Genomic DNA, 24,015 nt, shown 5'->3' with positions numbered 1-24,015 from the left:
ACATTTGTAAAACTGGAGGACACGGGCTGGGAAGTAGGACTGTGTCTACCCAAGCAAAGAGGGGTGGGTTTGGAACCAAATGCCTGAAGGGCTTGGATGCTTTGGAGTCATTGGCAATTTTTTAGAATTTATCAAAACAATTTGATAATCTGTTTATAAGGGAGAGTTCTAGAACTTCTAGGATGAAATTATGAAACACAACAAGGAGGGAGAGATAAGGAAATGAGTTATCACTGTAACTGAAACCTTTCATCAGGGCACAGAAAAAGCAATCTTTATCTTCGGAACACACTTGTATCCCAGAAAATATTTCATTATATATATAATAATGTAGTAAGTGATTAGGATGCCATTTAAATCAGAAAGGAAAGAATTAACATTTATGTAAATTTTGTTAAGAAAAGTAGACAATCCTTTGGTGAAACAGGAAACTCCATCTTCCTTTCATATCATACACTTAAATGAATCACGCGGTGATTCAAAAGAACAATGAAAGCGCCTGAAATAAATATAGATATGCACTTATTGTGAATCAGGCTAAGGAATGTCTTTTTGGTCATACTGGAGAAAAAAAAGAAGCCACAAATGAAAAGCCTGATATACCTGGTCAGATGAAGGTTTTTTTTTTTTTTCTACATTACTTTATAAATGTTGAAACTGGGGGAACAATTCATCACTTATAACAGAAGCGACATCATTCATACACAGAAAGTGTATGACAATAAAAGATGACAATGAAATGCAATCGGTAATAAGACAGCATATTTAGTCTGTCAAATTGGGAAAATAAGACAGGATATTTAGTCCATCAAATCGGGAAAATATTAAAGAAAGTGATTGTGTCTAGTTTTGATATGATAAAATTAGAAGTGTAAGTTCAATGGAGGACACGGGGGTAACTTCCCTAAAAACTAAAGAATGCTAGGCAAGTATTGCAAATAATTTGTTTTTTTTTAATTATCTCTACGTATCTCTACGTGTTTTGTGACATAGAGAAATATCCATGATATATGACCTGTGGCAAGAAATGATTACAAAATATTATGATGCCATTTGGGAGAATGGGATTTTTAAGAATTCATATTTACTCACATAAACCAGGGATTAAGTAAGAATTTTTTTTTTTTTTTTTTTTTTTTTTTTTCTTTACATGTAATATGAGCTACTTTTGAAATAAACGTTTAGTTGGCATTTACACCAGAAAACCAATAATGCTTTATATCCCTGGTGATGGGATGATGGGCTTGTTTGAGAATATGGTCAGGTTGCTACAACGCGAATATGTTAGTACTGAGTAAAAACATTCTATTCAACTCAGGAACACCTTGCATGCCGCCTCCCGCCTCCTCGCAGTGGGCGGAACTCGAGGTGGACGCGCAGTTACGTCACCATCGCCCCTAGGCTCGGACTGCGCCGCGGAGGGTTCTGGGAAAGGTAGTCCCACACCTCGAGTCGACCACTTCCGCTTCCGGTGGGCGCGCCGCGTTAGTTGCTTCTTAGTAAGTGGTGAGGCGTTTTAGAGACGTGCGTCTCCAGGCGGTTGTACTGTCCCGCCACGGGAATTAGGATCGGCTCTATAGGACCAGCGTGAAGGAACAACGTGCGGCCGAGGGTCGAAGCCCACGGATTTCCATGAGCTCGGCCTGGTGAGGCAGGGGTGTGAGGAGGCGCGCGTATCGAACATTCTGAGCGCCTGTGCGGGCTGGGCCCGGGTCGGCAGCCCTCGCAGTACGGGCTTGGAAAAGCAGTTTGAGGCCAGCTCTGGCTTTGAGATGAGATCTGCAGTGCGTTAGACTCCACTGCGGCAGTCGCAGATCGATGACATGAATTTTCTCAGGGTAACCGCACACCCACTTGTGGAGTAATTTCAGAGTTTTCTGCAAAGTCATTTCTGTAAACAGAAAGTGGATTCGCTGTGTTCTGGTTTTCTCCTTTGAAATGTATTAAGCGCTGTGCAAGTCCTAAGAGTTGGTTTGCGGTATCGTTGCTGGCTCTGCTTTTTGTAGCCGCCTAAGCACACACAGGCAGAATTTCAGTTGTAAGTGTCCCACAGCATGTGACAGTCAGCTCTGGATTCAAATGTTGAGATTTGTCTTGATTCTTCTTGTCTCCTGAAAGGGGCAGTGAAAGTAGGCTTGTAGACGGTTGCTTTGGGCATCAGGAATGGCGTGTCCCTTGTACTCTGAGTCCTGTAGGAAGAGAGGTTCTTTTCCTCGACTCCTGAAGCGAGTAGCGAGGGTAGATTACAGGAAGGGGTAGTTACATCCAGCTGGCACTGAGAGATTCCCCCTGTGGCGTGGTGGGAATTGGGGTTAAATCATGTTATTCTGCTGCTCATTTTTCTTTCACAGGCTTCCTTCTTGGAATTGTTCGTTTCTCGGAGAGAATTGTATAAAAGAGGGAGAAATAAACCCACATCTCTTGACACTGGAGCTCCAGGTGAGTGACCTTTGGTTCTCTTTTGTGGCAATGCCAGGTCTCTTGGTGACCTCATTCTTCATCCCATTGATTTCACAAATGTTCAGTCAGACCCCTTAGCCACACCTGCCTTCCCCTAGAAATGGGCAAGGTTTGAGGAATTTCCCAGTGTCTTTGTTTAGTATATTCTCTTCTTGGCTCCTAGTAGTAGGTCACTGGGTCAGTAAAGGCTTACACCGTTTCAGCGCCACGCTAGGGAAGAAACGCAGGGTAGAAATAATTAGAGTAACTGTGATGGTGTATATTAACTGAGTGCTTACTATATGCCAGGTATTATGCTTTATCCATGGTGTCTAGGACAGTGCCAGGCTTGCCAATAAATATTTGAATAAATGAATGTATTTCTATTGAATTTTCTGAGCAAGTTTGTATGTTAGCTATTATCCGCATGTCACAGATGAGTTGCTAAGGTTTAAAAAGTTTAAAAAACTTAACAAGTAAGACCTGGCCAGGAGACCTTCTAACCAGAAACGAGGTCTTTGCACTTACACTTCCTTCTGGACTTGTCTCATCCCGGCTTTTTTCACAGCTGATTTATTTTTCAGGCAGCTCTTAGAGACTGTCCCTGACCACCTGATTTAGTGTTGCTCTTTCCACAGCTGCCACGTATGTTTCACCTGATAGCACCTACGTTCTTGTTGGAAAACAGGAATCTATCATGTTTGCTTTATTTTCTTCATAGCCCTTTTTGCAACCAAAGGTCACCTAATTTGTAGAGAGATTAACCCACCCGAATGTAAGCACCATGAGAACAATTACCTTTTCCATCTTAATTTACTGCTGTATGTCTAGCGTTTATTCTCCTAGGATGTTATTAGACACTGAATGTACATTTACTAAATGCATGAGTTCCTGTATTCCTAGGTTAATGCTGGGTTGGGTCAATGGTAATAGTTTATTGATGATTTTCTGTGTACCACGTACTGGGCTTTGAAGTTTATTCACATAGGCATGTGTGTGAAAGAGAGAAAAAATTATTTTAGTTTTGCAAGTAAGGATTATCTTTATTTGACAGAAGTACAGACTCATTCAAAAGGTTAAGTCTCTCCTGTGGTGTTAATATAACTACAAAGTGGCTGAACCAGAATTCGAACCTAAACCTTTTGACAACTCCAATATTGAGAAACTAGAGCTGCAATTTTCAAAACCCTGCTCTCCCTTTTGCTATCTTATTATCTTATCATAACTTCATGATTTACCTGTTTTCCTCAGACTTAAACCTCAGAATCATATTTATTTCTCCTCCTCTTCATCCCTACATGGAATTATTCTTTTAGTTTTGTTATTTCTACCTCTGCAATTATCTCTTATTCCCATTACTTCTTTGTCCCACTGCGTTTGTACCAACTCTTTCTGTCACCCTCTTTCTCCCCCAGTGTGAGCTCCATGCAGTCCAGAAATGTAGCTTTTACTGTATCCTAAGCACCTGGAACACAGTAACAGTTCATTATGGCTGCTGATTTCCACCTAGAATGTTAGCAGCTGCATGAGCACAGAGTTGTTGTCTGCCCTGTTCACTCTTGGATCCCAACACAGCCAGCATAGTCCTTAGCACCCAAATTACTAAATCCATGAACTGGAGAACAAAATCACTTCTGCTGTGAGTTTTTAGCACCCAAATTACTAAGTCCGTGAACTGGAGAACAAAATCACTTGTGCTGTGAAGATGACATCAAGAGGACCCAAGGATCCATATCAGCAAGCTGAGTTCAGGTTACTCCCGTTCTCCCATTTAAATATTTATTGAGCACCTGCTGTGTGCCAGGTACCAACTGAAATACTAGCCCTCATAGAGTTCACAGTCTTGTGGGTGGAGAAAGATGGTCAACAGGAAAAATAGACTGTAGGTAGGGTGTCAGTTTCATGGAGAAAAATGAAGCAGAGGAGGGTGTAGGAAGTGCTGGTTTGCCAATTTGAGAAGGATAATGAGGGATGAATTTCACTGAGAAAATGGTGCTTGAATAGGGACCCAAGGCAGGTGAGGGGCCTGAAGGCATCTGAGGAAAAGCAGTTCCAGGCAAAGAGAACAACACGAAGGCCCAGTGATGGGGGCATGTGAAGAACAGCAAGGAGGCCAGAGCTGAGCAGAATGAGAAAGAAGGAGGATAAGTGGGAAACTGAATATTGGGAAGGAAGATAGTGTAAGGTCTTTGGGCCATTGAAAGGACCTGGTGCAAGGTTTTGAGTAAAATGATGGTTTTGGCCAGAGAAGAATATGAGTTTATATTTTTAAAAGATCACTCCAGCTGCTGTGTAGGAAGTAGACTGAAACGAACAGGAGTAGGAACGCAGAGGCCATTTAGGGGGCTGTCACGTTAATTCAGGTGAGACCTCATGGTGGTGTTGATGGTGGCAGCAAGAATAATCTGATTCTGGTTCTGATTTGTAGGTTTTTGCTGATGGATGTAGAGTACAAGGAAGAAATCAAGGATAACTAGAATATTTCCTCTTCATTTCAAAGGAGAGAAGTACCTCTAGGGGCAAATCTGGAGTTTGCTTTTGAACATGTTTTTTGAGTTGCTGTTTAGACATAAGAGTGGAGATGGCAGGTTGCCATGGAGTCATCAGTGTGTAGATTATATTGAAGGCCTGAGGCTGGATATGTTCACCAAGGGAGTGAAAGAAGATAGAGAAGACCTTTATGTGCTGACTCTTGAGGCTTCCTGACCTGAAGAGTTCAGGGATAGGAGGAGGAAGCACAAGGCCAATTTTTACCCACTAGAAGTCTCTGGAAACCCTGAAAATCAGCCAGTCAGAGGAAGTGAGGGTAAGTTAGCAAGTTTGCTTCACATGTGGCCCCTGGACCCACTTTGTCAAGCATCCCCTGGAAACTTGTTTAAAACACAGACTCCTGGGGCTCTACTGCAGAGATATAGAATTAGAACCTTTGGAGCTGGAATCTAGCAGTCTGTTTTCATCATTGCTCATGGTGATTTTTAAACATACCGAAGTTTGCAAAGTGCAGTCCTAGAGGATCCTGAAGTTTGAGTTTAAGTGGCATTGCGGTGGAGGCCTTGTTTCAGATCTGGCCTCTACTCTTCCCCTTTGTCCTTTGTGTAGGAGGGTAGCGTGTTGCCTGGTTGTCCACACCTGGGTCAAAGGGCAATCCCCAGTTCAGGGCAGTGCATGAAGGGAGGGAGAGAGAAAGATGCTTGTCACTGTGGGCCATGCAAAGGGCTGGTACAGATGGTTAGAGGAAAGAAGGAGATTTGAGTTCCTGAAGCAGTAAAATCCAGCGAGTGTCCTAGAGTAGACAGCCCAAGTATGTGTAGCTGTTTGTCTGAACTTGACCTTGAGACTTGAATTTCAAGAGGAAAGAGGTCAGGCAAGGTGGGGAAGGGTGGAAACTCATGCCCACTGTCTTTGCACTACCTCCTGAGTAGCTCTGAGCAGATTGTAAGAGTTTTGTTCCATCTGTGTGCATCACCTCCTGCTGTTAGAATTGCTTAAGTGCTTCCCATGTGCCAGAGCCATGAAAGGTAAATAAAGAAAAAGAAGACTCAATTATTTTGATGACTTAGAGATCTGACCATGGAGGCCGTATGAAAGGTGGTAACCAGCAATTTAAACCATGTGTTGCTGGATCCTAGAGTAATTAATTCAGTCTGGGGGGTGGGGCAGGGCAGAAGGGGCTTAATTTCGAAAAGGAATTCTTGCCCTCGGCTCCATGAGCATAACTCAGGAGTTCCATGAATTTGGGAAAAAAATTTATACTAGTTTAAGTCACAAGTAGCATTTCATTGTGAACATAGGTGCTAAGTCACAATATCATTAGCAGTACTTGTGACTTTGTCATCCATATACATCATAGATATTTTCATGTCATATTCTGGTTTGTGCAAATATTTCAGAGTATTTATGCTCATTACTGTTTTGAAATTGTAGTTAAATTCATTGTTTATATTGAATGTATTAATAAAGTAGCACTATACTTGCACAGTGAGCCATGCAGAGTTTTAATAGTTTTGAAGGTTGTATTTCCATATAATTCTTTGCATTTCATTTTATGCATTTAAAACTTTATTCTGAGTAGGGATCTTTAGGTATCATCAGATTAGTGAAGGGAGGCCATGGCACAAAAAATGTTAAAAATGCTGACTTAAAGATGGCTCTAATCTTTATCCTGATTTCTATAATCCCTAAGTATGGGGATTTATTGTATTTTATTTTTTGCAAGTCAAACAGTATTGCCGTTAATAAAGCTTTTTCTCTCCAGGTGTTTCTTCACAGGTCACTGGTCCCATATATTTGTGGGGTCTCCCTGCCCTTCTGAGGGGCCCTGTGCCTCACTGAAAATTTAGCTGCAGGACCCTCCTCACAGACACTTCTGTGACTGTCCTTACCCATCTGCAACACTCTTGGCTTTCTGGACTAAGCCCCTTCAGAGTAGGGGACTAAACCTAACAAGTACTCAGTAAATGTCCTGTAAACTACTGAATGAATAGTATCCAGAGGATGTGAACCACAGCCTTGGGGCCCAGAAGAAAGGACTAAGTAAAGTTCCCTCCTGAACCTACAGGTCCCCCGACCATGGGAAGCAGTCACGCTCTGGACAGTAAAGGTGGAGACAGGAACTTGTCAGAGCTTGGAGTGTCTCTGGAATGAAGAAGGCCTGGATCTTCTGCGTCTCCAGCTTAGGAAAACCAGAGTATACATACAATTGCTGCTGCTCTCAGAAAACCTAGCAGAAGAGACCATGGAGACTTTGACCTCAAGGCATGAGAAAAGAGGTGACAGTTAATAGAGGGGGTGGGCGGAGGGAGAATCCAAACTGAGTGTGGAGGAGAAAAAGTTGGGTGTTGAGGAATTTCCTCAAGTGAGAAGAAACCAGTCTGTAAAGCTGGGCACCTTCCTACCAGGTAGATGATCTAGAGCTCCAGGCAGCACCAACTCCTCCTCATGGCCTCTTTCTCCTCCTACAGCTCTTCATTCTGAAGCCTCAGCTGTTTCCCAAGATAGGGAGGACAAGATCATGTCTCAGGTAGGTTGTTTTCTATTCTTTCCCGAAATACCACCTTAGGCATCAGAGAGAAAACATATGTCCCTTCTCGGTAAAAGGAAAAAGAGTGAAAAATATATTGGGTGAATACATTTCTCGTTGCATTTATCCACAAAATAGTGATGTGAGACAGATAGTATGATTCTGTTTTAGAGATGAAGAAATGAATGGAGGGTCCAGGATTTGAACTCAGGTCAATTGGATTCGATAATCTACCTTTCCACTCTGCCTTCCTGCCACCACAATAGCTTCATGCAGAGGCCCAAGCCTAGATTAGCAAAGAGATGACTCTCCAAATACTGAATCATTTCTGCCTGGGTTGTTCTCCTCTGTGGAACATTATTCATTTATAGATGTAGTATTCTCCATGTAGTAGACCCTACGAAAAAGTATACCATGCACAAAGTTTTAGAGGAGAAAAGTTTCATCTGTGACAAAATTTTAATATCCTTATTTTCAGAAGAGGGTTATGCCTAAAGACTTGAGCATTCTTGTTCAGGAAGGGAGCAGAGAAAAACTAATGCCCACTAATCGTATGAAAAGATGATGAGCCTCTATTAATCAAAATGATAACACATTGAAATAAGATTTATGATTCTTCTTCTAGCAGACAGCCAAAGATTTGAAAGGTCAACATTCACTGTTAGCTGGGATATGGAGAAATGGGTACATCCACACAGCTGCAGGAGTATTTCAGCCTTTCTAGAAGTTCTCCTTATTCTGGTCGAGCATTTCCCACTCTAAGAATTTTTTCTAAGTCAGGATAAATGTGCAAAGAATGATAATTGCAGCATCATTCATAACAGCCAAATGTATATATACACATATGTATACACACATATATACACACATATATATACACACATATATGTGCACGCACACGCATATATATATATACATACAAACATATAGTGATAAGGATTCCATGTTCATCTATTGAATTAGTGAATTGTTTCATTCATTCTTTTGTCTAGATTCTAAGCTGCTATCAAGTGAGATAAAGTAAATGAAAATATAGGGATATGGAAATAGGCTATCCTTTAGTATATACATATTTCTTAATTTTCTTTTAAATTGAAAAAAATCATAGCTATTGCAGAATTTTAAGTATGTTTTTTCAACACATGAAACATTATTTTCTAAACCTTTCTTTTTATGAAAAGAGATTGTGAAAGAATTTTGAAGATTTGATTCACTTCTTTTACTGTGTACCTTAATTTTAAATATTACTGATTACTTTCTGCCATGAAAGTTGAAGCAATTAGCACGTTTTTACTTCCCACCATCTTCTGATTGTTATTATATTGTTATTGTCATTGTTATCTTCTGATGCGTCACCATCAGTTCCCCCAGTTGAGACTCACTTCTGTGTATTTAAGTCATTGCTGACCACCTCTCCTTTTACCACAACTTTCTTACTTGAATTTATTTGTTGGTTGCCTCAATTTCATCTACAAAGACTTTGGATGCAGTCTTTTTGTTCCCCTATGCCAAAGACTTGGCTGTAGTATCCTCTGCATTTTTCCAAGTTTAAGAATGTTGTGGGCCAGGTGCAGTGGCTCGTAATCTTAGCACTTTGGGAGGCTGAGGCATGCGGATCACTTGAGCTCAGGAGTTCAAGACCAGCCTGGGCAACATGGTGAAATCTTGTCTCTACAAAAATACTAAAAAATTAGCTGGGTGTGGTGGCGCATGCCTGTAGTCCCAGCTACTTGGGGGTTGAAGTGGGAGGATCGCCTGAGCCCAGGGAAATCAAGGCTGCAGTGAGCCAAGATCATGCTACTCTACTCCAGCCTGGGTGAAAAAGCGAGACCCTGTCTCAAAAAAAAAAAAGAATGTTGGTTTTATGTTCAAATTGCAAGTTGCCAGGGCTTAAAATTCTTCATTCACACTTTCTGGACTCAGTACAGGTTGTGTCATTTTCTTCTTGTATTAGGTCTTGTGTAGGACTGTATCGTGGCTTCTCCATTCACCTTCTGGTGAGCTAAATTCATTCTTGTCATTTTTTTCCAGAAGCGTCTGTTGTGTTTATGCTTGGGTGTATGGCATTTTCATGGATCTCGCTTTATTTTCCTTGCTCTGTTCTCTCGGGCATTAATTCTGTTTGTGCCTGATGTCAATTATTACTATTATTTAATCCAGTTGGTCTTCCTGGAAGGCCTACTGGATAAATGGTGTAACTTCTGGATCTGTCCTTCCTATTCTTTCACTTTATTTTCTCTTTCTCTTTCTCTCCTTCCTTCTTCCTTTTCTTTTTCTTTTTCTTTTCTTTCTTCTTTCTTTTTGCCATTTTCCACTGCGTTCCAGAATCCTGTCCTGTTTTACAGTTTTTTCTTCTTGGATGTTCATTCATCTGTTTAGCTAATCTCTAAGTTGTTTTTTTCTTCCAATCCTAGCAGTGATTTTTTTTACACTTAAAAAGTTTCTGATTAATTCTTTTTCTAGCAAGTTCCCCCCTACACAAAACTTGAGTAGGTGTAGCTTTTTGAGTCCTGTGTGTTAAGATGGTCTGTGGGACTCCCATGGAGATGTTTTTGGGTTGTCTGCCATACTCACTCATAGTATTAAACCTCTGTAGCTCAGTCATGTTAATTATACTAGTTTATACATATTTCATTATAACTTTTAAAACAAAGATTTGGTAGAAGACAGACCATACCAAGGTGTATAATAAAATAAATTAGGTTTCCCCTAATTGAAATTCTGTCCTTGCTAATATGCCCAACATTAACAAAGAGGTGTGAATCCATGAATATCTTTGTCATGTGAAAATATGTTACCCTCTTTTTAAAAAGGAAATGGGGCTCGGCACGGTGGCTCACACCTCTAATCCCAGCACTTTGGGAGGCCGAGGCAGGCAGATCACCTGAGGCCAGAAGTTCAAGACCATCCTGGCCAACATGGTGAAACCCCGTCTCTACCAAAAATAAAAAAATTAGCCGGGCATGGTGGTGCATGCCTGTAATCCCAGGTACTCGGGAGGCTAAGGCAGAAGAATCGCTTGAACCTGGGAGGCGGAGGTTGCAGTGAGCTGAGATCATGCCACTGCACTCCAGCCTGGGCGACAGAGTGAGACTCCATCTCAAAAAAAAGGAAATGGAAACATGTATGCTTTCCCTGTAGTGTGTATTTTACTACTATAAGATATTCAATTCTGATTACTACCAGTTTTAGCACTACAAACCGTACAAACACATGATTTTTGCATCCTGTTCTTTAATCTTTAAATTCTATGATGTAAATGTCTAAATATTGCTGGCCCAAAGGGGTATACTTTGTGTGAAAAAAAACCACTCAAACTCTAAGTGCTTTTTGTATTCTGACACTCAGCAACAATAATCACAGGCAGAAGACTTCTGTGACCAAACGTGGGTGGGTTTCTCCTCAAACACCAAGTAAGCAATCAGTTTTGTGGCAGTTTTGCTGGGCGCCCTTCAGTTCAATTCTGACACTGTCTACCTGGAGGTGTGTCAGATCCCACAGGTTGAGGATTTGGTCCCACAAGAGACTGCTCCTCTCTCCCACCAGTTGCAAGTTTAGCCTTCCAGGACTTGTGACCAACCAGCTGCAAGTTGGGGTTCCCACAACCCACTCTTTGGGTTTGATTAATTTGCTAGAGCGGCTCACAGAACTCAGGGAAACACTTATGTTTACTGGTTTATTATAAAGGATATTACAGAAGGATACAGATGAAGAGATGCACGGGGCAAGGTATGGGGGAAGGGGCATGGAGCTTCATGCACTCTCTGGGCATGCCACCTTCCCAGAAGTTCTCAAGTAGGCCCCTGTGTCTGTTGTTCCCTCTGTGTGTCCAAGCGTTCTCATCATTTACCTCCCACTTATAGGTGAGAACATGCGGTATTTGATTTTCTCTTCCTGCATTACTTAGGATAATGGCTTCCAGCTCCTTCCATGTTGCTGCAGAGGACATGATCTCATTCTGTTTTATGGCTGTATAGTATTCCATGGTGTATATGTTCCACATTTTATTTAGCCTACTGTTGATGGGCATTTAGTTTGATTTCGTGTCTTTTCTATTGTCAGTAGTGCTGCGGTGAGCATGCATGTGCATGTGTCTTTATGGTAGAATAATTTATATTCCTTTGGGTGTATACCCAATAATGGGATTGCTGGGTTGAATGCTAGTTCTGCTTTAAGTTCTTTTAGGAATCACCACACTGCTTTGTATAATGTCTAAACTAATTGATATTTCCACCAGGAGTGTATAAGTGTTCTTTTTTCTCCACAACCTTGCCAGTGTTTGCTATTTTTGACTTCTTAATAATAGCCATTCTGACTGGGGTGAGGTGGTATCTTGTGGTTTTGATTTTCATTTCTGTAGTTGTGTTGAACATTTTTAAATATGCTTGTTGGCTGCATGTATGTCTTCTTAATTTTTACTTTCTTAATGGTGACTGTAAAGAAGTTTAAGGTTCTTATATAGTTAAATGATTTATTAGTTCCTTTTTGAAAATTTGGTTTCATGTAGTTTCAAAAGACCTTATCCATTCTCAGATTAATCAAAAAGTCATCTAAATGGCTCTTTAATATTTATATTAAAAATGTTTTTCTCATCAGCAAGGTCTGAAAAAATGTTTTATCTCTAGTATAACTGTAATTTATTTTTGTAAATGACATAAGGTTGACATTTAAGTTCATTTCTTCAAGATGGATAGCCAGTTATGAAAATGTTATTTTTACATCAATCATTCTTTTTCAAGTCAACCAAAATACCACCCTCATTTGTGTGTGTGTGTGTGTAAACATATATATATGTTTATGTTTGTACGTGTAAATATATAAAAAATATATATATACACACACACATATATGTATGTATACATATCAAATACAAAGACAGAAGGAAATACAGCATTTGATTGATATTTCACATGGACCTGACTGCTCCTGCATTCTGTACTCTGGTTCACTTGTACATCTGCATTGAATACCAACTTTTTTTTTTAAGACACAGTCTCGCTGTGTCACCCAGGCTGGAGTGCAGTGGTGCAACCACAGCTCACTGCAGCATTGACCTCCCAGGCTCAAGTGATTCTTCCACCTCAAGTAGCTGGGACTATAGGTGCGCCATCACACCTAGCTTATTTTATGTTTTGTAGAGATGTAGGTCTCCCTGTGTTGCCAAGGCTGGTCTCAAACTCCTGGAATCAAGTGATCCTCCCACCTTGGCCTCACAAAGTGCTGGGATGACAGGCAGGAGCCACTGTGCCTGGCTTAAACACCTACTCTTGAAATTTAGAAATTTGATTAAAAAAATGATGTTGGAGTTAAAGTTTGGCTAGAACTTAGTAATGGTGCCCTTTTGTTATGGTAGTTTTTGGGTTGGTGTTGTTGGTTTTTGTGTTGTTGTTTGAGACAGGGTTCTCTCTGTCACCCAGGCTGGAGTGCAGTGGTACGTTCTCAGCTCACTGCAGCCTTGAACTCCCAGGCTTCCACCTCAGCCTCCTGAACAGCTGGGACTACAGGTGCACACTACCACGTCCCACTAATTTTTCTATTTTTTATAGATATGGGGTCTTGCCATGTTTCCCAGGCTGATCTAAAACTCCTAGGCTGAAGTAATCCTCCCATGTCCGAGTCCGGGCTAACATGTAAATATTGCAGTGGCCTCCTATGTGGTCTCCTTGTGTCTATACTTGATCCATTCCTATGTTTTTCCATGCTGCGTCGGGTTCATAATTTTAAGACCGCTCACCTGATCTTATTACTACCCACCGTAAACTACCCTTCCGTGTTTATTTGTTTCCTGCTTTTGGGAAAGACCAAAATCATCAATGTAGCCTAAGAGGTCCTGAGTGATCTGGCTGCCGCCTACTTCACAGCAGCATTGCCTGAGGCTGAGATACATGTGCCGTGCTTCTTACCACTTCAGGGTTTTCACCAACTGTTCCCACTGTCTGGAATTTTCTCTCCTCTGTTTTCCCTCAGTTAATTTCTACTTATGCCTCAGAATTTAGATCCAGTGTTACTTTCTCAAACAAAGCATTTGCCTCTGTAGACATTGCTTCTGATAAGAATGGCTTACAGTACCTGGACTGACTGTGCAAACAATATGGTTTCTACTGAAAACCTGCTTTTCTGGAAGTCTGAAACTTTGGTATGTGCTAGTCAGGAAGTCAGGAGGTACCTATGTGACCAGCCTCCAATGAAAACCCTGGGCACCGAGACTCCACTGAGCTTCTCTGGTAGACAGCATTTCACAGGCCTTGTTGCGATTTATTTTTGGAGGAATTAAGCATATCTGTGTGACTCCAATAGGAAAGGACTCTTGGAAGCTTGCACCTGGTTTCTTTCCAAGTTCACCCCATGCGTCTTTTCCCTTTGATGATTGTGTTTTATTTCCTTTCACCGTAGTAAGTCTCAGCCATGAGCGTCACTGTATATCAGGTCCTGTGAGTCCTCATGGCCAATCATACGACCTGGATCTGGTTTTAGGAACTGCCAATACTAGCTCCATGAAACTCTAGCTTTTTGGCTCATCTCTCTAATTCCTGGTGCCTAACATTATTTTATAGGTACTGAATATTTCTTGAAAAAGTAATATGGTGTGCATTCTGTATTAGTCTGTTCTCATGCTACGAACAAAGACATACTCGAGACTGGGTAATTTATAAAGGAAAGAGGCTTGAGTCACAGTTCCACATGGTTGGGGAAGCCTCACACTCATGGTGGAAGAGCAAGGGATGTCTTACATGGCGGCAGGCAAGAGAGGCTGTGGAGGGGAATTCCTATTTATAAAGCCATCAGATCTCGTGAGACTTACTCACCATCATGAGAACAGCATGGGAAAGACCCACCCCCATGATTCAATTTCCTCCCATCAGGTCTCTCCCATAACAGATGAGAATTATGGGAGCTACAATTTAAGATGAGATTTGGGTGGGGACAGAGACAAACCATGTAATATGCACTAAAACTTTCTATAGCTACCATTCCTTCATATCAAAAATATATGCATGACTTAAATAAAAAAGTCAAGTGAAAGCAGTCATCTCATTCTTAACTTGTAATACCTTGTTGCAGGGACTCCGGGGACATGCTGAAAGCAAAATATAATTCTGAGAGCCCTCGTATGCAGTTCTCAAGAAAGCTTGCCACTGTCCAAGTGAAGACAGCAATGATATTACAGTAATATTTTGATGATCACTGTATTGCAGAATACATGACTGCCATTTATTCTCACTGGACTGGAACAATTAGCTTTAAAAACACAGGCCACCATTCGTAGCTGAAGGGGACACAGCGTAGTTTGAAATTCCTTGGTTCAAAATGCTACTTTTGAGGTCTCACCTGGTTGAGGAGATGGTTGCATGACATGAATTAGCTGATTTCTGTCAGTTGTTGACATGGAAGTCCCTTAAAAAGGGTGTGGAAGGGAAGAGGGGCTGTGGTAGCAAAGAGCAGGATTTGCCCACCTGGTGATGGAAGGGTAGTGAATGATTGGGAAAGAACCATCATTCTGGCAGAGAAAATGATTTCGGGGTACATGCAGGCATGGGCACTGTAAATTAGGCACTGTTGGAACTGTAAATTGTAACAGCCTTCTTGGAGAAAAATTTGGCAATCTACAAGTCAGAGTCAGATTATAAAATGTGCAGACAGGTGATTCACCTGATCCAGTTCAGAGAAATTTCCTGAAGAAGTGCTCACAGTAGGCTGGGTGTGTTAGGCCATTCTGGCATTGCTACAAAGAAATACCTGGGCAGATCACGAGTTCAGGAGATTGAGACCATCCTGGCTAACACGGTGAAACCCTGTCTCTATTAAAAATACAAAAAAATTAGCTGGGCGTGGTGGCACGTGCCTGTAGTCCCAGCTACTCAAGAGGCTGAGACAGGAGAATCACTTGAATCCGGGAAGCAAAGCCAAGATTGCACCACTGCACTCCCGCCTGGGCAACAGAGCAAGACTCTGTCTCAGAAACAAACAAACAAAAAACAAAAACACAATGAAAACCCGAGACTGGGTGATTTATAAAGAAAAGAGGTTTAATTGGCTCACAGTTCTGCAGACTAAACAGGAAGCATTGCGCTGGCATTTGCTGGGCTTCTAAGGAGGCCTCAGAAAGCTTACAGTCATAATGGAAGGTGAAGGGAGAGCAGGAACTTTATGTGCCTAAAGCAAGAAGTGTGTCGGGAGAGTTGGGGGGCGGGGGTAGAGGTGCCATACAATTTTAAGTGACCAGATCTCGCAAGAACTCACTATCATGAAGACAGCACCAAGCCATGAGGGATCTGACCCCATGATCCAGACACCTCCCGCCTCCGCTTCCTAGTACTGGGGATTACAGTTCAACATGAGATTTGGTCAGGGACAAATACCCAACTATATCAGTGGGCAAATATCCAAATATCACTGGCTCACCCCTGTTAATCCCAACACTTTGTGAGGCTAAGATGGTAGAATCACTTGAAGCCATGAATTTGAGACCAGCCAGAGCAGCATAGCAAGATCCTATCTCTACAAAAAAAATAAAAATTAGCTGGATATAGTGGTGCGTGCCTGTAGTCCTAGCTACTTGGGAGGCTGACTGAGGCATGGGGATTGCTTGAACTCTGGAGATTGAGGCTGCAGTGAGCTATGATTGCACCAGTGCACGCCAGCCTGAGCCACAAACTAAGAGACCCTGTGTCCAAAAAAACAAAAGTGCCCCAAGTGAGCACAGGATATGATGTGTTTCTTGCTTGACGCTGCATATCTGGAGTAGTTAAGTTGGTTAGAATTGAAATTACTGGCACCAAACATTAATAAGCTGGAGCTGACACACCAGGCTGAACAACTTCCTGCTATCTTCTTTTTTTAGAAATGTGCAGTTTACCTTTATTGTTTAGATTTTTATTTATTTATTTAATTTTATTATTATTATACTTTTAAGTTTTAGGGTACATGTGCACAACGTGCAGATTTGTTACATATGTATACATGTGCCGTGTTGGTGTGCTGCACCCATTACCTCGTCATTTAGCATTAGGTATATCTCCTAATGCTATCCCTCCCCCTCCCCCCACCCCACAACAGTCCCTGGTGTGTGCTGTTCCCCTTCCTGTGTCCATGTGTTCTCATTGTTCAGTTCCCACCTATGAGTGAGAACATGCGGTGTTCGGTTTTTTGTCCTTGCGATAGTTTGCTGAGAATGATGGTTTCCAGCTTCATCCATGTCCCTACAAAGGACATGAACTCATCATTTTTTATGGCTGCATAGTATTCCATGGTGTATATGTGCCAGATTTTCTTAATCCAGATTTTTAAATTTTTTTATTTCTATAAACCTCCTCTGTGGACACCAATTTGTCTTCGTCTAGTAGATGTTTGTGTTAATGGTTTTTCATTTTAGGAGCCATTGAGCTTCAAGGACGTGGCTGTGGTCTTCACTGAGGAGGAGCTAGAGCTGCTGGACTCTACCCAGAGGCAGCTGTACCAAGATGTGATGCAGGAGAATTTCAGGAATCTGCTCTCAGTGGGTGAGAGGAGTCCTCTGGGTAACTGGAACTGAACTTCTTGGAGTGTTCTTGTTCCTGGAGAGAAGATATTTTTGACTTTTTTACACAGGTTAAATCCTATTTTTATAGAACTCTTAGTTCCAGCTGCTATAAAAAATTGCCAGACTGAGTGGCATATAAACAACAGAAGTTTATTTCTGGAAGGCACAGTCCGAGATCAGGGTGCCAGCATGGTTGGGTTCTGGTGAGGGCCCTCTGTCAGGGTGCAGGTAGCTGACTTCCTTTTGTGTCCTCACATAGCAGAGAAGAGCTCTCTGGGCATCTCTTTTCTAAGGACACTAATTTCTTTCCTGGGGGTTCCACCTCCATGACTTAGTTACCTCCTGAAGACCCACCACCTCCTAATGGTATCACGTTGGGATTTAGGATTTCAACATAGGAATTTTTGAAGACTGGGGTAATAGATGGAGAAACTCCAAGAAATGCATCTCCAGGTGAGAACCATGAGGCCTAGAGGTCTTGGAGACAAGAGCCTGGCTGGGTAGTGAGGAGCGAGCTTGCCCACAGGAGGTCCCATTCCTCACCCCTTGTCTTGCCTGTGGGTACTGTTGGCAGCATCATAGATGATTATTCTGCAACTTCATTTCTTCTGTTCAGTTCCTACCTTCTCATGGTTTCTCTATGCCTTTCACAGAATATCATACCCAGAATGAGCGAGGGACCTCTGGACTTCCGTCCCTCTAATAGAAACAGCCAGGCAGTAGAAGGCAAGCCAGTGGCAGAGAGACTGTCCCAGAATATTGAGAGTCCTCAGATGAATTTCTCACTTTCTTCTAGTATTAGTTCCTGGTTATAAACGGGTTCTTGTTACCCAAGCCCTAAAAGATAAAAATAGCCAATAAAGAATATCAGAAAACATGGACAAATTTTTAAAATCATCCAGAACTATGGTAAATATGACAGTTTGATCCTTTGCAGCCTGGGATCCAAAGGTTCTCAAGCCATAAGTAATGGTCATAAGTCAAATATTTGTATGTCTTCCTGCCTTAACAGTATTTTCTGGATTCCTATTGAATCTGCTCATACAAGACAACACAGGTGGTGCACTTTGGAAAATTTAGCACCCTCCTGAAGTATGGCTCACAAATACCCAGAAGTACAGTCACCCCTGAGACACAGTGCAGGGAGAAGGCCATGTGGGCTTCCTGCATTTAAATGCCAGCTCCACCACTGCCTTACAGTATGATGGAATAGTGTGCTAGGTTACCTACCCTCTCTCTGACTTGGTTTCATCATTAGAAAATGAAGGTAATATAATGGTTTCTACTCAGTATTATTCTGAGGTTTAAGTCAGTTAATATGTGTACATCATTGGCAGATAGGACGTGTTACAATAGTGTGAGATATTATTAGCTATAGCAGCATTATTAAGCGAAGAAGTGAACTTTCTCTATAAAAATATATTCCGAAATTCTTTTATTGCCTGGCAATTCTATGATGAGACATAGTTTGGTACTCATAGGATCATACTAGCATTTAGCTTCAAAACTTATTAATAGGAGCCTCTTCCTGTCATAAACATAAGTGCTCTAATAGTTATGATACATAAAGCCTGTTTTTTCTCTAGGCTATTATTAGTTCAGGTCTGAAAGTCTGATGTCCCTGAGCCAGTCTTTTACTAGTTCTGATCTCTGAATTGTCTTTAACCTCATAGGAGACAAGAATGGAAAGGATATGGAGTATATTCAAGATGAAGAATTAAGGTTCTTTTCACACAAAGAGCTCTCCTCATGCAAAATCTGGGAAGAGGTGGCAGGTGAATTACCTGGGAGCCAAGACTGTAGAGTAAATCTGCAAGGAAAAGACTTCCAGGTCTCAGAAGATGCTGCTCCCCATCAAGGGTGGGAAGGAGCATCTACGCCGTGTTTTCCAATTGAGAATTTCCTGGACAGTCTACAAGGGGATGGGCTTATCGGTCTAGAAAACCAACAGTTTCCAGTCTGGAGAGCTATAAGACCAATCCCCATTCAAGGATCTTGGGCAAAAGCCTTTGTGAACCAGTCAGGGGGTGTTCAAGAAAGATGTAAAAATCTCAACACAGAAAACACAGTATATAAATGTAACTGGGATGATTACAGCTTTTGCTGGATATCTTGTCGTGTTGATCACAGATTCCCTGAAATAGGCAAGCCATGTGGTTGCAATAAATCCAGAAAAGACTGCATTAAAAACTCTGTACTTCATCACATTAACCCTGGAGAGAATGGCTTGAAAAGTAACGAATATGGAAATGGCTTCAGGGACAATTCAGACCTTCTCCCCCATCCAAGAATACCTTTGAAAGAGAAACCCTATCAATATCATGAGTTTAGTAAGGGCTTGAGGCACAGTGCCCATCTTAACAGACATCAAAGAATTCCCACAGGAGAGAAATCTGTTAAGAGTCTTGAGCATGGTCGGGGCATCAGACAGAACACGCACATACACAGCCACCCCAGAGCCCCTGTGGGAGACATGCGCTATAGATGTGATGTCTGTGGAAAGGGGTTCAGGTATAAATCGGTTCTTCTTATTCATCAAGGGGTGCACACAGGAAGGAGACCCTATAAATGTGAGGAGTGTGGGAAGGCATTTGGTCGAAGTTCAAACCTGCTTGTCCATCAGAGGGTCCACACTGGAGAGAAACCATATAAATGCAGCGAGTGTGGGAAGGGCTTCAGTTACAGCTCAGTGCTTCAAGTCCATCAGAGGCTGCACACAGGGGAGAAGCCCTACACCTGTAGCGAGTGTGGCAAAGGCTTCTGCGCCAAGTCTGCACTGCACAAGCACCAGCACATTCACCCTGGAGAAAAGCCCTACAGCTGTGGTGAGTGTGGAAAGGGATTCAGCTGCAGCTCCCACCTCAGCAGTCATCAGAAGACACACACCAGTGAGAGGCCCTACCAGTGTGACAAGTGTGGCAAAGGTTTCAGTCACAACTCGTACCTTCAAGCTCACCAGAGAGTTCACATGGGGCAGCATCCGTACAAATGCAACGTGTGTGGTAAGAGTTTCAGTTACAGCCCAGGGCTTCTCATGCATCAGAGACTGCACACAGGAGAGAAACCCTACAAATGCGAATGCGGGAAGAGCTTTGGCCGGAGCTCCGACCTCCACATCCATCAGAGGGTCCACACAGGAGAGAAACCCTATAAATGCAGTGAGTGTGGGAAGGGCTTCCGGCGGAATTCGGACCTTCACAGCCACCAGAGGGTCCACACGGGGGAGAGGCCCTACGTATGTGATGTGTGTGGGAAGGGTTTCATCTACAGCTCTGACCTCCTTATCCATCAGAGGGTCCACACTGGAGAGAAACCCTATAAATGTGCTGAGTGTGGCAAAGGCTTCAGTTACAGCTCAGGGCTTCTCATTCACCAGAGAGTCCACACAGGCGAGAAACCTTACAGATGCCATGAGTGCGGAAAGGGCTTTAGGTGCACATCAAGCCTTCACAAACATCAGCGAGTCCACACGGGAAAAAAGCCCTATACGTGTGATCAGTGTGGCAAGGGATTCAGTTATGGCTCTAATCTTCGCACCCACCAGAGGTTGCACACAGGAGAGAAACCCTACACTTGTTATGAATGTGGGAAGGGTTTCAGATATGGCTCAGGTCTCCTTAGTCACAAGAGAGTGCACACTGGTGAGAAGCCGTACAGATGCCACGTGTGTGGGAAGGGCTATAGTCAGAGCTCACATCTTCAAGGTCATCAGAGAGTCCACACTGGTGAGAAACCCTATAAATGTGAGGAGTGTGGGAAGGGCTTTGGCCGCAGCTCCTGTCTTCATGTTCATCAGAGAGTCCACACTGGAGAAAAGCCCTATACGTGTGGTGTGTGTGGGAAAGGCTTCAGTTATACCTCAGGTCTGCGGAACCACCAGAGAGTGCATTTAGGCGAGAACCCTTATAAGTAGATGTACATAGAGGATTCCATCTGGGACTCAGGGCTTTCTATCCATCTGAGAGCCAACACAGGAGAAAAACCATAGGAAAGAAAAACCAGGAGGGCTGTAGGAGAAACTGATGATTTTACATTTTCTAGTCTGCATAGGAAGGGAACACCTGGAAGTGTGATAAATAGGTTAGCACTTCAGTTACAAACTTAAGTCTTCAAGAGTCTGTTGTGCAGCAGTGGTTACACTTTCATCAGAATCTGCCTGGAAGGGAGCTTTTACAGCATAACAAGTGGTGAGAATGTTTCCAAGGTGCTAATTATGGACATAGATTCTTTGTGTGGGTTGATAGCTACCAATGGGACAGTGTAGAAACAAGTTTCCACCTTTCTAAAACCAGTTCGGTACATACCTTTTTAAAGATCGCTTTATAAAAACAAAAAGATAACATTAACATTTATTGAAACAAGTCACGCTGAGAAGACCAGGAACAAAGTCCTCTTGGCACATCTGGGTGATGTATGTGTCTCACATTTTTATCATGTTTTTGTGACTGTTTTATCTTGCAGGTAAGCTTTACAGCTCTCGGAGGAGTTGTAGTACACTGCAGAAATATGTCTTCTTTCCAGGTTAAAAAAAACAAAATCTGATTGGCATTGCATTGAATTATTAATTAAATAAATTTATTTATTAATTGGCATTGCATTGAATTTATAGGTTAATTTTGAAAGAATTTGGCGTCTTTGAAATGCTGACTTTTTTCACTTTTAAAAACACGACTTTTTTTTAACCACTGATAGTATTTTATATGGTCCCTCAGTAATATTTCTTAGAGATGGTTAAAAATAGGTTCTGAGTCATCTTAAGCATATTTCTAGGAATTTGTTTTATTGCTGTCATGAATATAATGGTTTTGCTCCAGTTCATTTCATAGTTTAACATATCAAATATTAGGTATCTTAAAAATCACGAATGCCATTTCACCCTGCAGGTTAGCAGTACTAAAATATAGAGTCATCAAATCCCCCATCTGTGGGGGGGGGGGGGGTTGTAGAAACAGTCTGATATGGTTTGGCTCTGTTCCCCACCCAAATCTCATCTCAAATTTTAATCCCCATGTGTCAGAGGAGGGCCTTGGTGGGAGATGATTGGGTCACGAGGGCAGATATCTCCCTTGCTGTTCTCATGATAGTGAGTTCTCATGAGAGCTGATGGTTTTAAGGTGTAGCCCTTCCTCGCTGTCTCTCTCCTGTCCCCTTGTGAAGAAGGTCTTTATTTCTCTTTTGCATTCTGCCGTGACTTCAGTTTTCGGAGGCCTCCCCAGCCATGTGGAACTGTGAGTGAATTAAACCTCTTTCCTTTGCAAATTACCCAGTCTCAGGTAGTTCTTTATCGCAGTGCAAAAATGGACATAAGTCTTATGTACTTATTGGTGAGAGAGAAAATCGGTGCGTTGTTTTCAAAAGAATTCATTAATGTATCAATTCAATTTCTATAACCTTTGAAGTGGCAGTAAATATGTAGTAATTGATACTTGGGAGATAGTTGCCCACTTTGTCAAAAACGCATGCAGAAGGTGGAGTTTTTAAAAGCATTTTTTAAATAGCAAATGTTAATATTCCAGTTAACATTGGTAGGAAACTTTTTAGATAAGTTCAGGCATATGTATGCAATGGAAAGCCACTAGGAATCTTCAGGCACACAGATAATGACAATGAAGGTTGCTCATGAACTATTTAGTGAACCAGGAGAGTTTTAGAACAACAATTGTAGCATGACCCCATGTTGTTAGTATGTTTTTCTGTGTGTATGTTTAGAGCAACAGAGAAAAAAAGATGTGGGAGAGGACATATAACTACTATCTCTAGTGGTGGGATTCTGAATGTATAATACATATGTTGTACTTTTATGTATTTTACTTTGTAACAAAGTATCTTTTAGTTTTATAATAACAGTGAAGCAATTTTTTACAAATTAGCCTGATGGAACAATCCCTTATGATTAAAGATTCATGTTGTAACCTCTGTAACTTCTTTGGCTTTTTCTCTTGTTCACCCAACTCCCTGTACCAGAGAAAAGGCATAAAAATGAGTGATATAAATACTCTCAGACGCTATGTCATTCTTGCTGGCTGGTAGGAGATGAGGCAGTCTAGATAATTAGGAGCCACGGTGTTTCCATTTTGCAGTCTTGCCTTCTTGGACTCGTGAGCCCACAAGCCTGGTTTTGTAGAGGGCAGCACACTGTCATGTGTTCCTCCAGGATAACTTCTCTGTCTTGGTGACTGAGGAGACCTGGGGCTGCTCTGGTCTGAGCCTTCTGCTGCTTGGAGCTGCCAAAGAGGGAAGACATGTCAGGAGGTGGGGAACAGGCACTTTATATCTAGGTAACCAAACTATTTACCATGGGAAATAAGGTTTCAGAAGGGGGCAAGGAGTAGGGATAAGAAGTAATTTACGAAACTGCAGCAGGGTCACTCGGGATGTAGGGTTTCATGGCCAAAAGAACAAATGCAGACACCATCCCCACCGCTCAGACCTCAAACTTTGTGGCTGACAAGTTTAACTCATTCTGTATTCCCAGAATTTGTCAGCAGACTCCTCAAATTCTGGGCAGTATCTCCCCAAATCTTCTGGAGGCAGCTGTCAAATATTGCCTGACTCCCGCAGAAACCTGGGGATGGTTGGAGAGTAACTGGGAGACAGAGGAGAGTCGCTGAGGCCTGGGGGTGAAAAGATGAAAGACACAGGGGACGAGCACCGTGAGGCTCGTGAGTGTGCAGGTGATTCCTGGGTGTGGGGGGCTGACTGCAGCTGAAATCTGGGGTTGTTTGGAGAGTAGCTGGGAGACACGGGAGACTCCCCGAGAGCTGGGGATGAGCTGCTGGATGATGGCAGGCAGAACATGTGGTATATTATGGATGAACGTGCTGACTCTAAAGAATCCCCAGAGGAAGACCCGGGAGAGCCCAATGGCTTCATTGATTCCCCATGACGGTGAGGAAAGGGAAATGGGAGCCTGTGGGATACTGGTGATGACAGAGGTGAGTGTGGTGAAGCCCTAGATGATGGTGAATGGTGGCACCCCATCCCTGGAAAGGAGCTTTCTCTTAAGTGTGAGTTTCTGAGAGGGGAGAGGGAGAAG

At 42.3% G+C, this 24,015-nt stretch overlaps 1 protein-coding gene across 3 annotated transcripts; it reads left to right on the top strand.

Annotated features, from left to right (window-relative positions):
• The first annotated feature begins 1,483 nt into the window (after positions 1-1,483).
• Positions 1,484-22,886, top strand: ZNF229 (zinc finger protein 229). 3 transcript variants are annotated; one of them, XM_032177568.2, is made up of 6 exons: positions 1,484-1,646; positions 2,352-2,439; positions 6,998-7,208; positions 7,401-7,459; positions 16,833-16,959; positions 18,653-22,886. In XM_032177568.2, exons 1-6 carry the CDS (start codon positions 1,633-1,635, stop codon positions 20,890-20,892), a joined length of 2,739 nt encoding a protein of 912 aa, XP_032033459.1. In that variant the 5' UTR covers positions 1,484-1,632; the 3' UTR covers positions 20,893-22,886. The 3 variants fall into 3 exon arrangements, with proteins under 3 accessions (XP_032033459.1, XP_058284916.1, XP_058284915.1); XM_058428933.1 differs by lacking the exons at positions 1,484-1,646; positions 2,352-2,439; positions 6,998-7,208; positions 16,833-16,959; XM_058428932.1 differs by lacking the exons at positions 1,484-1,646; positions 2,352-2,439; positions 6,998-7,208; positions 7,401-7,459 and having other exon boundaries at positions 16,918-17,047.
• Positions 22,887-24,015: the final 1,129 nt, after the last annotated feature.

The sequence above is a fragment of the Hylobates moloch genome, unplaced genomic scaffold, assembly GCF_009828535.3.
Source record: "Hylobates moloch isolate HMO894 unplaced genomic scaffold, HMol_V3 SCAFFOLD_15, whole genome shotgun sequence".
NCBI classification, from domain to species: Eukaryota; Metazoa; Chordata; class Mammalia; order Primates; family Hylobatidae; genus Hylobates; species Hylobates moloch.
Note: the sequence above shows the minus strand (reverse complement) of the source record. Positions and strands in the feature narration are given on the sequence as shown.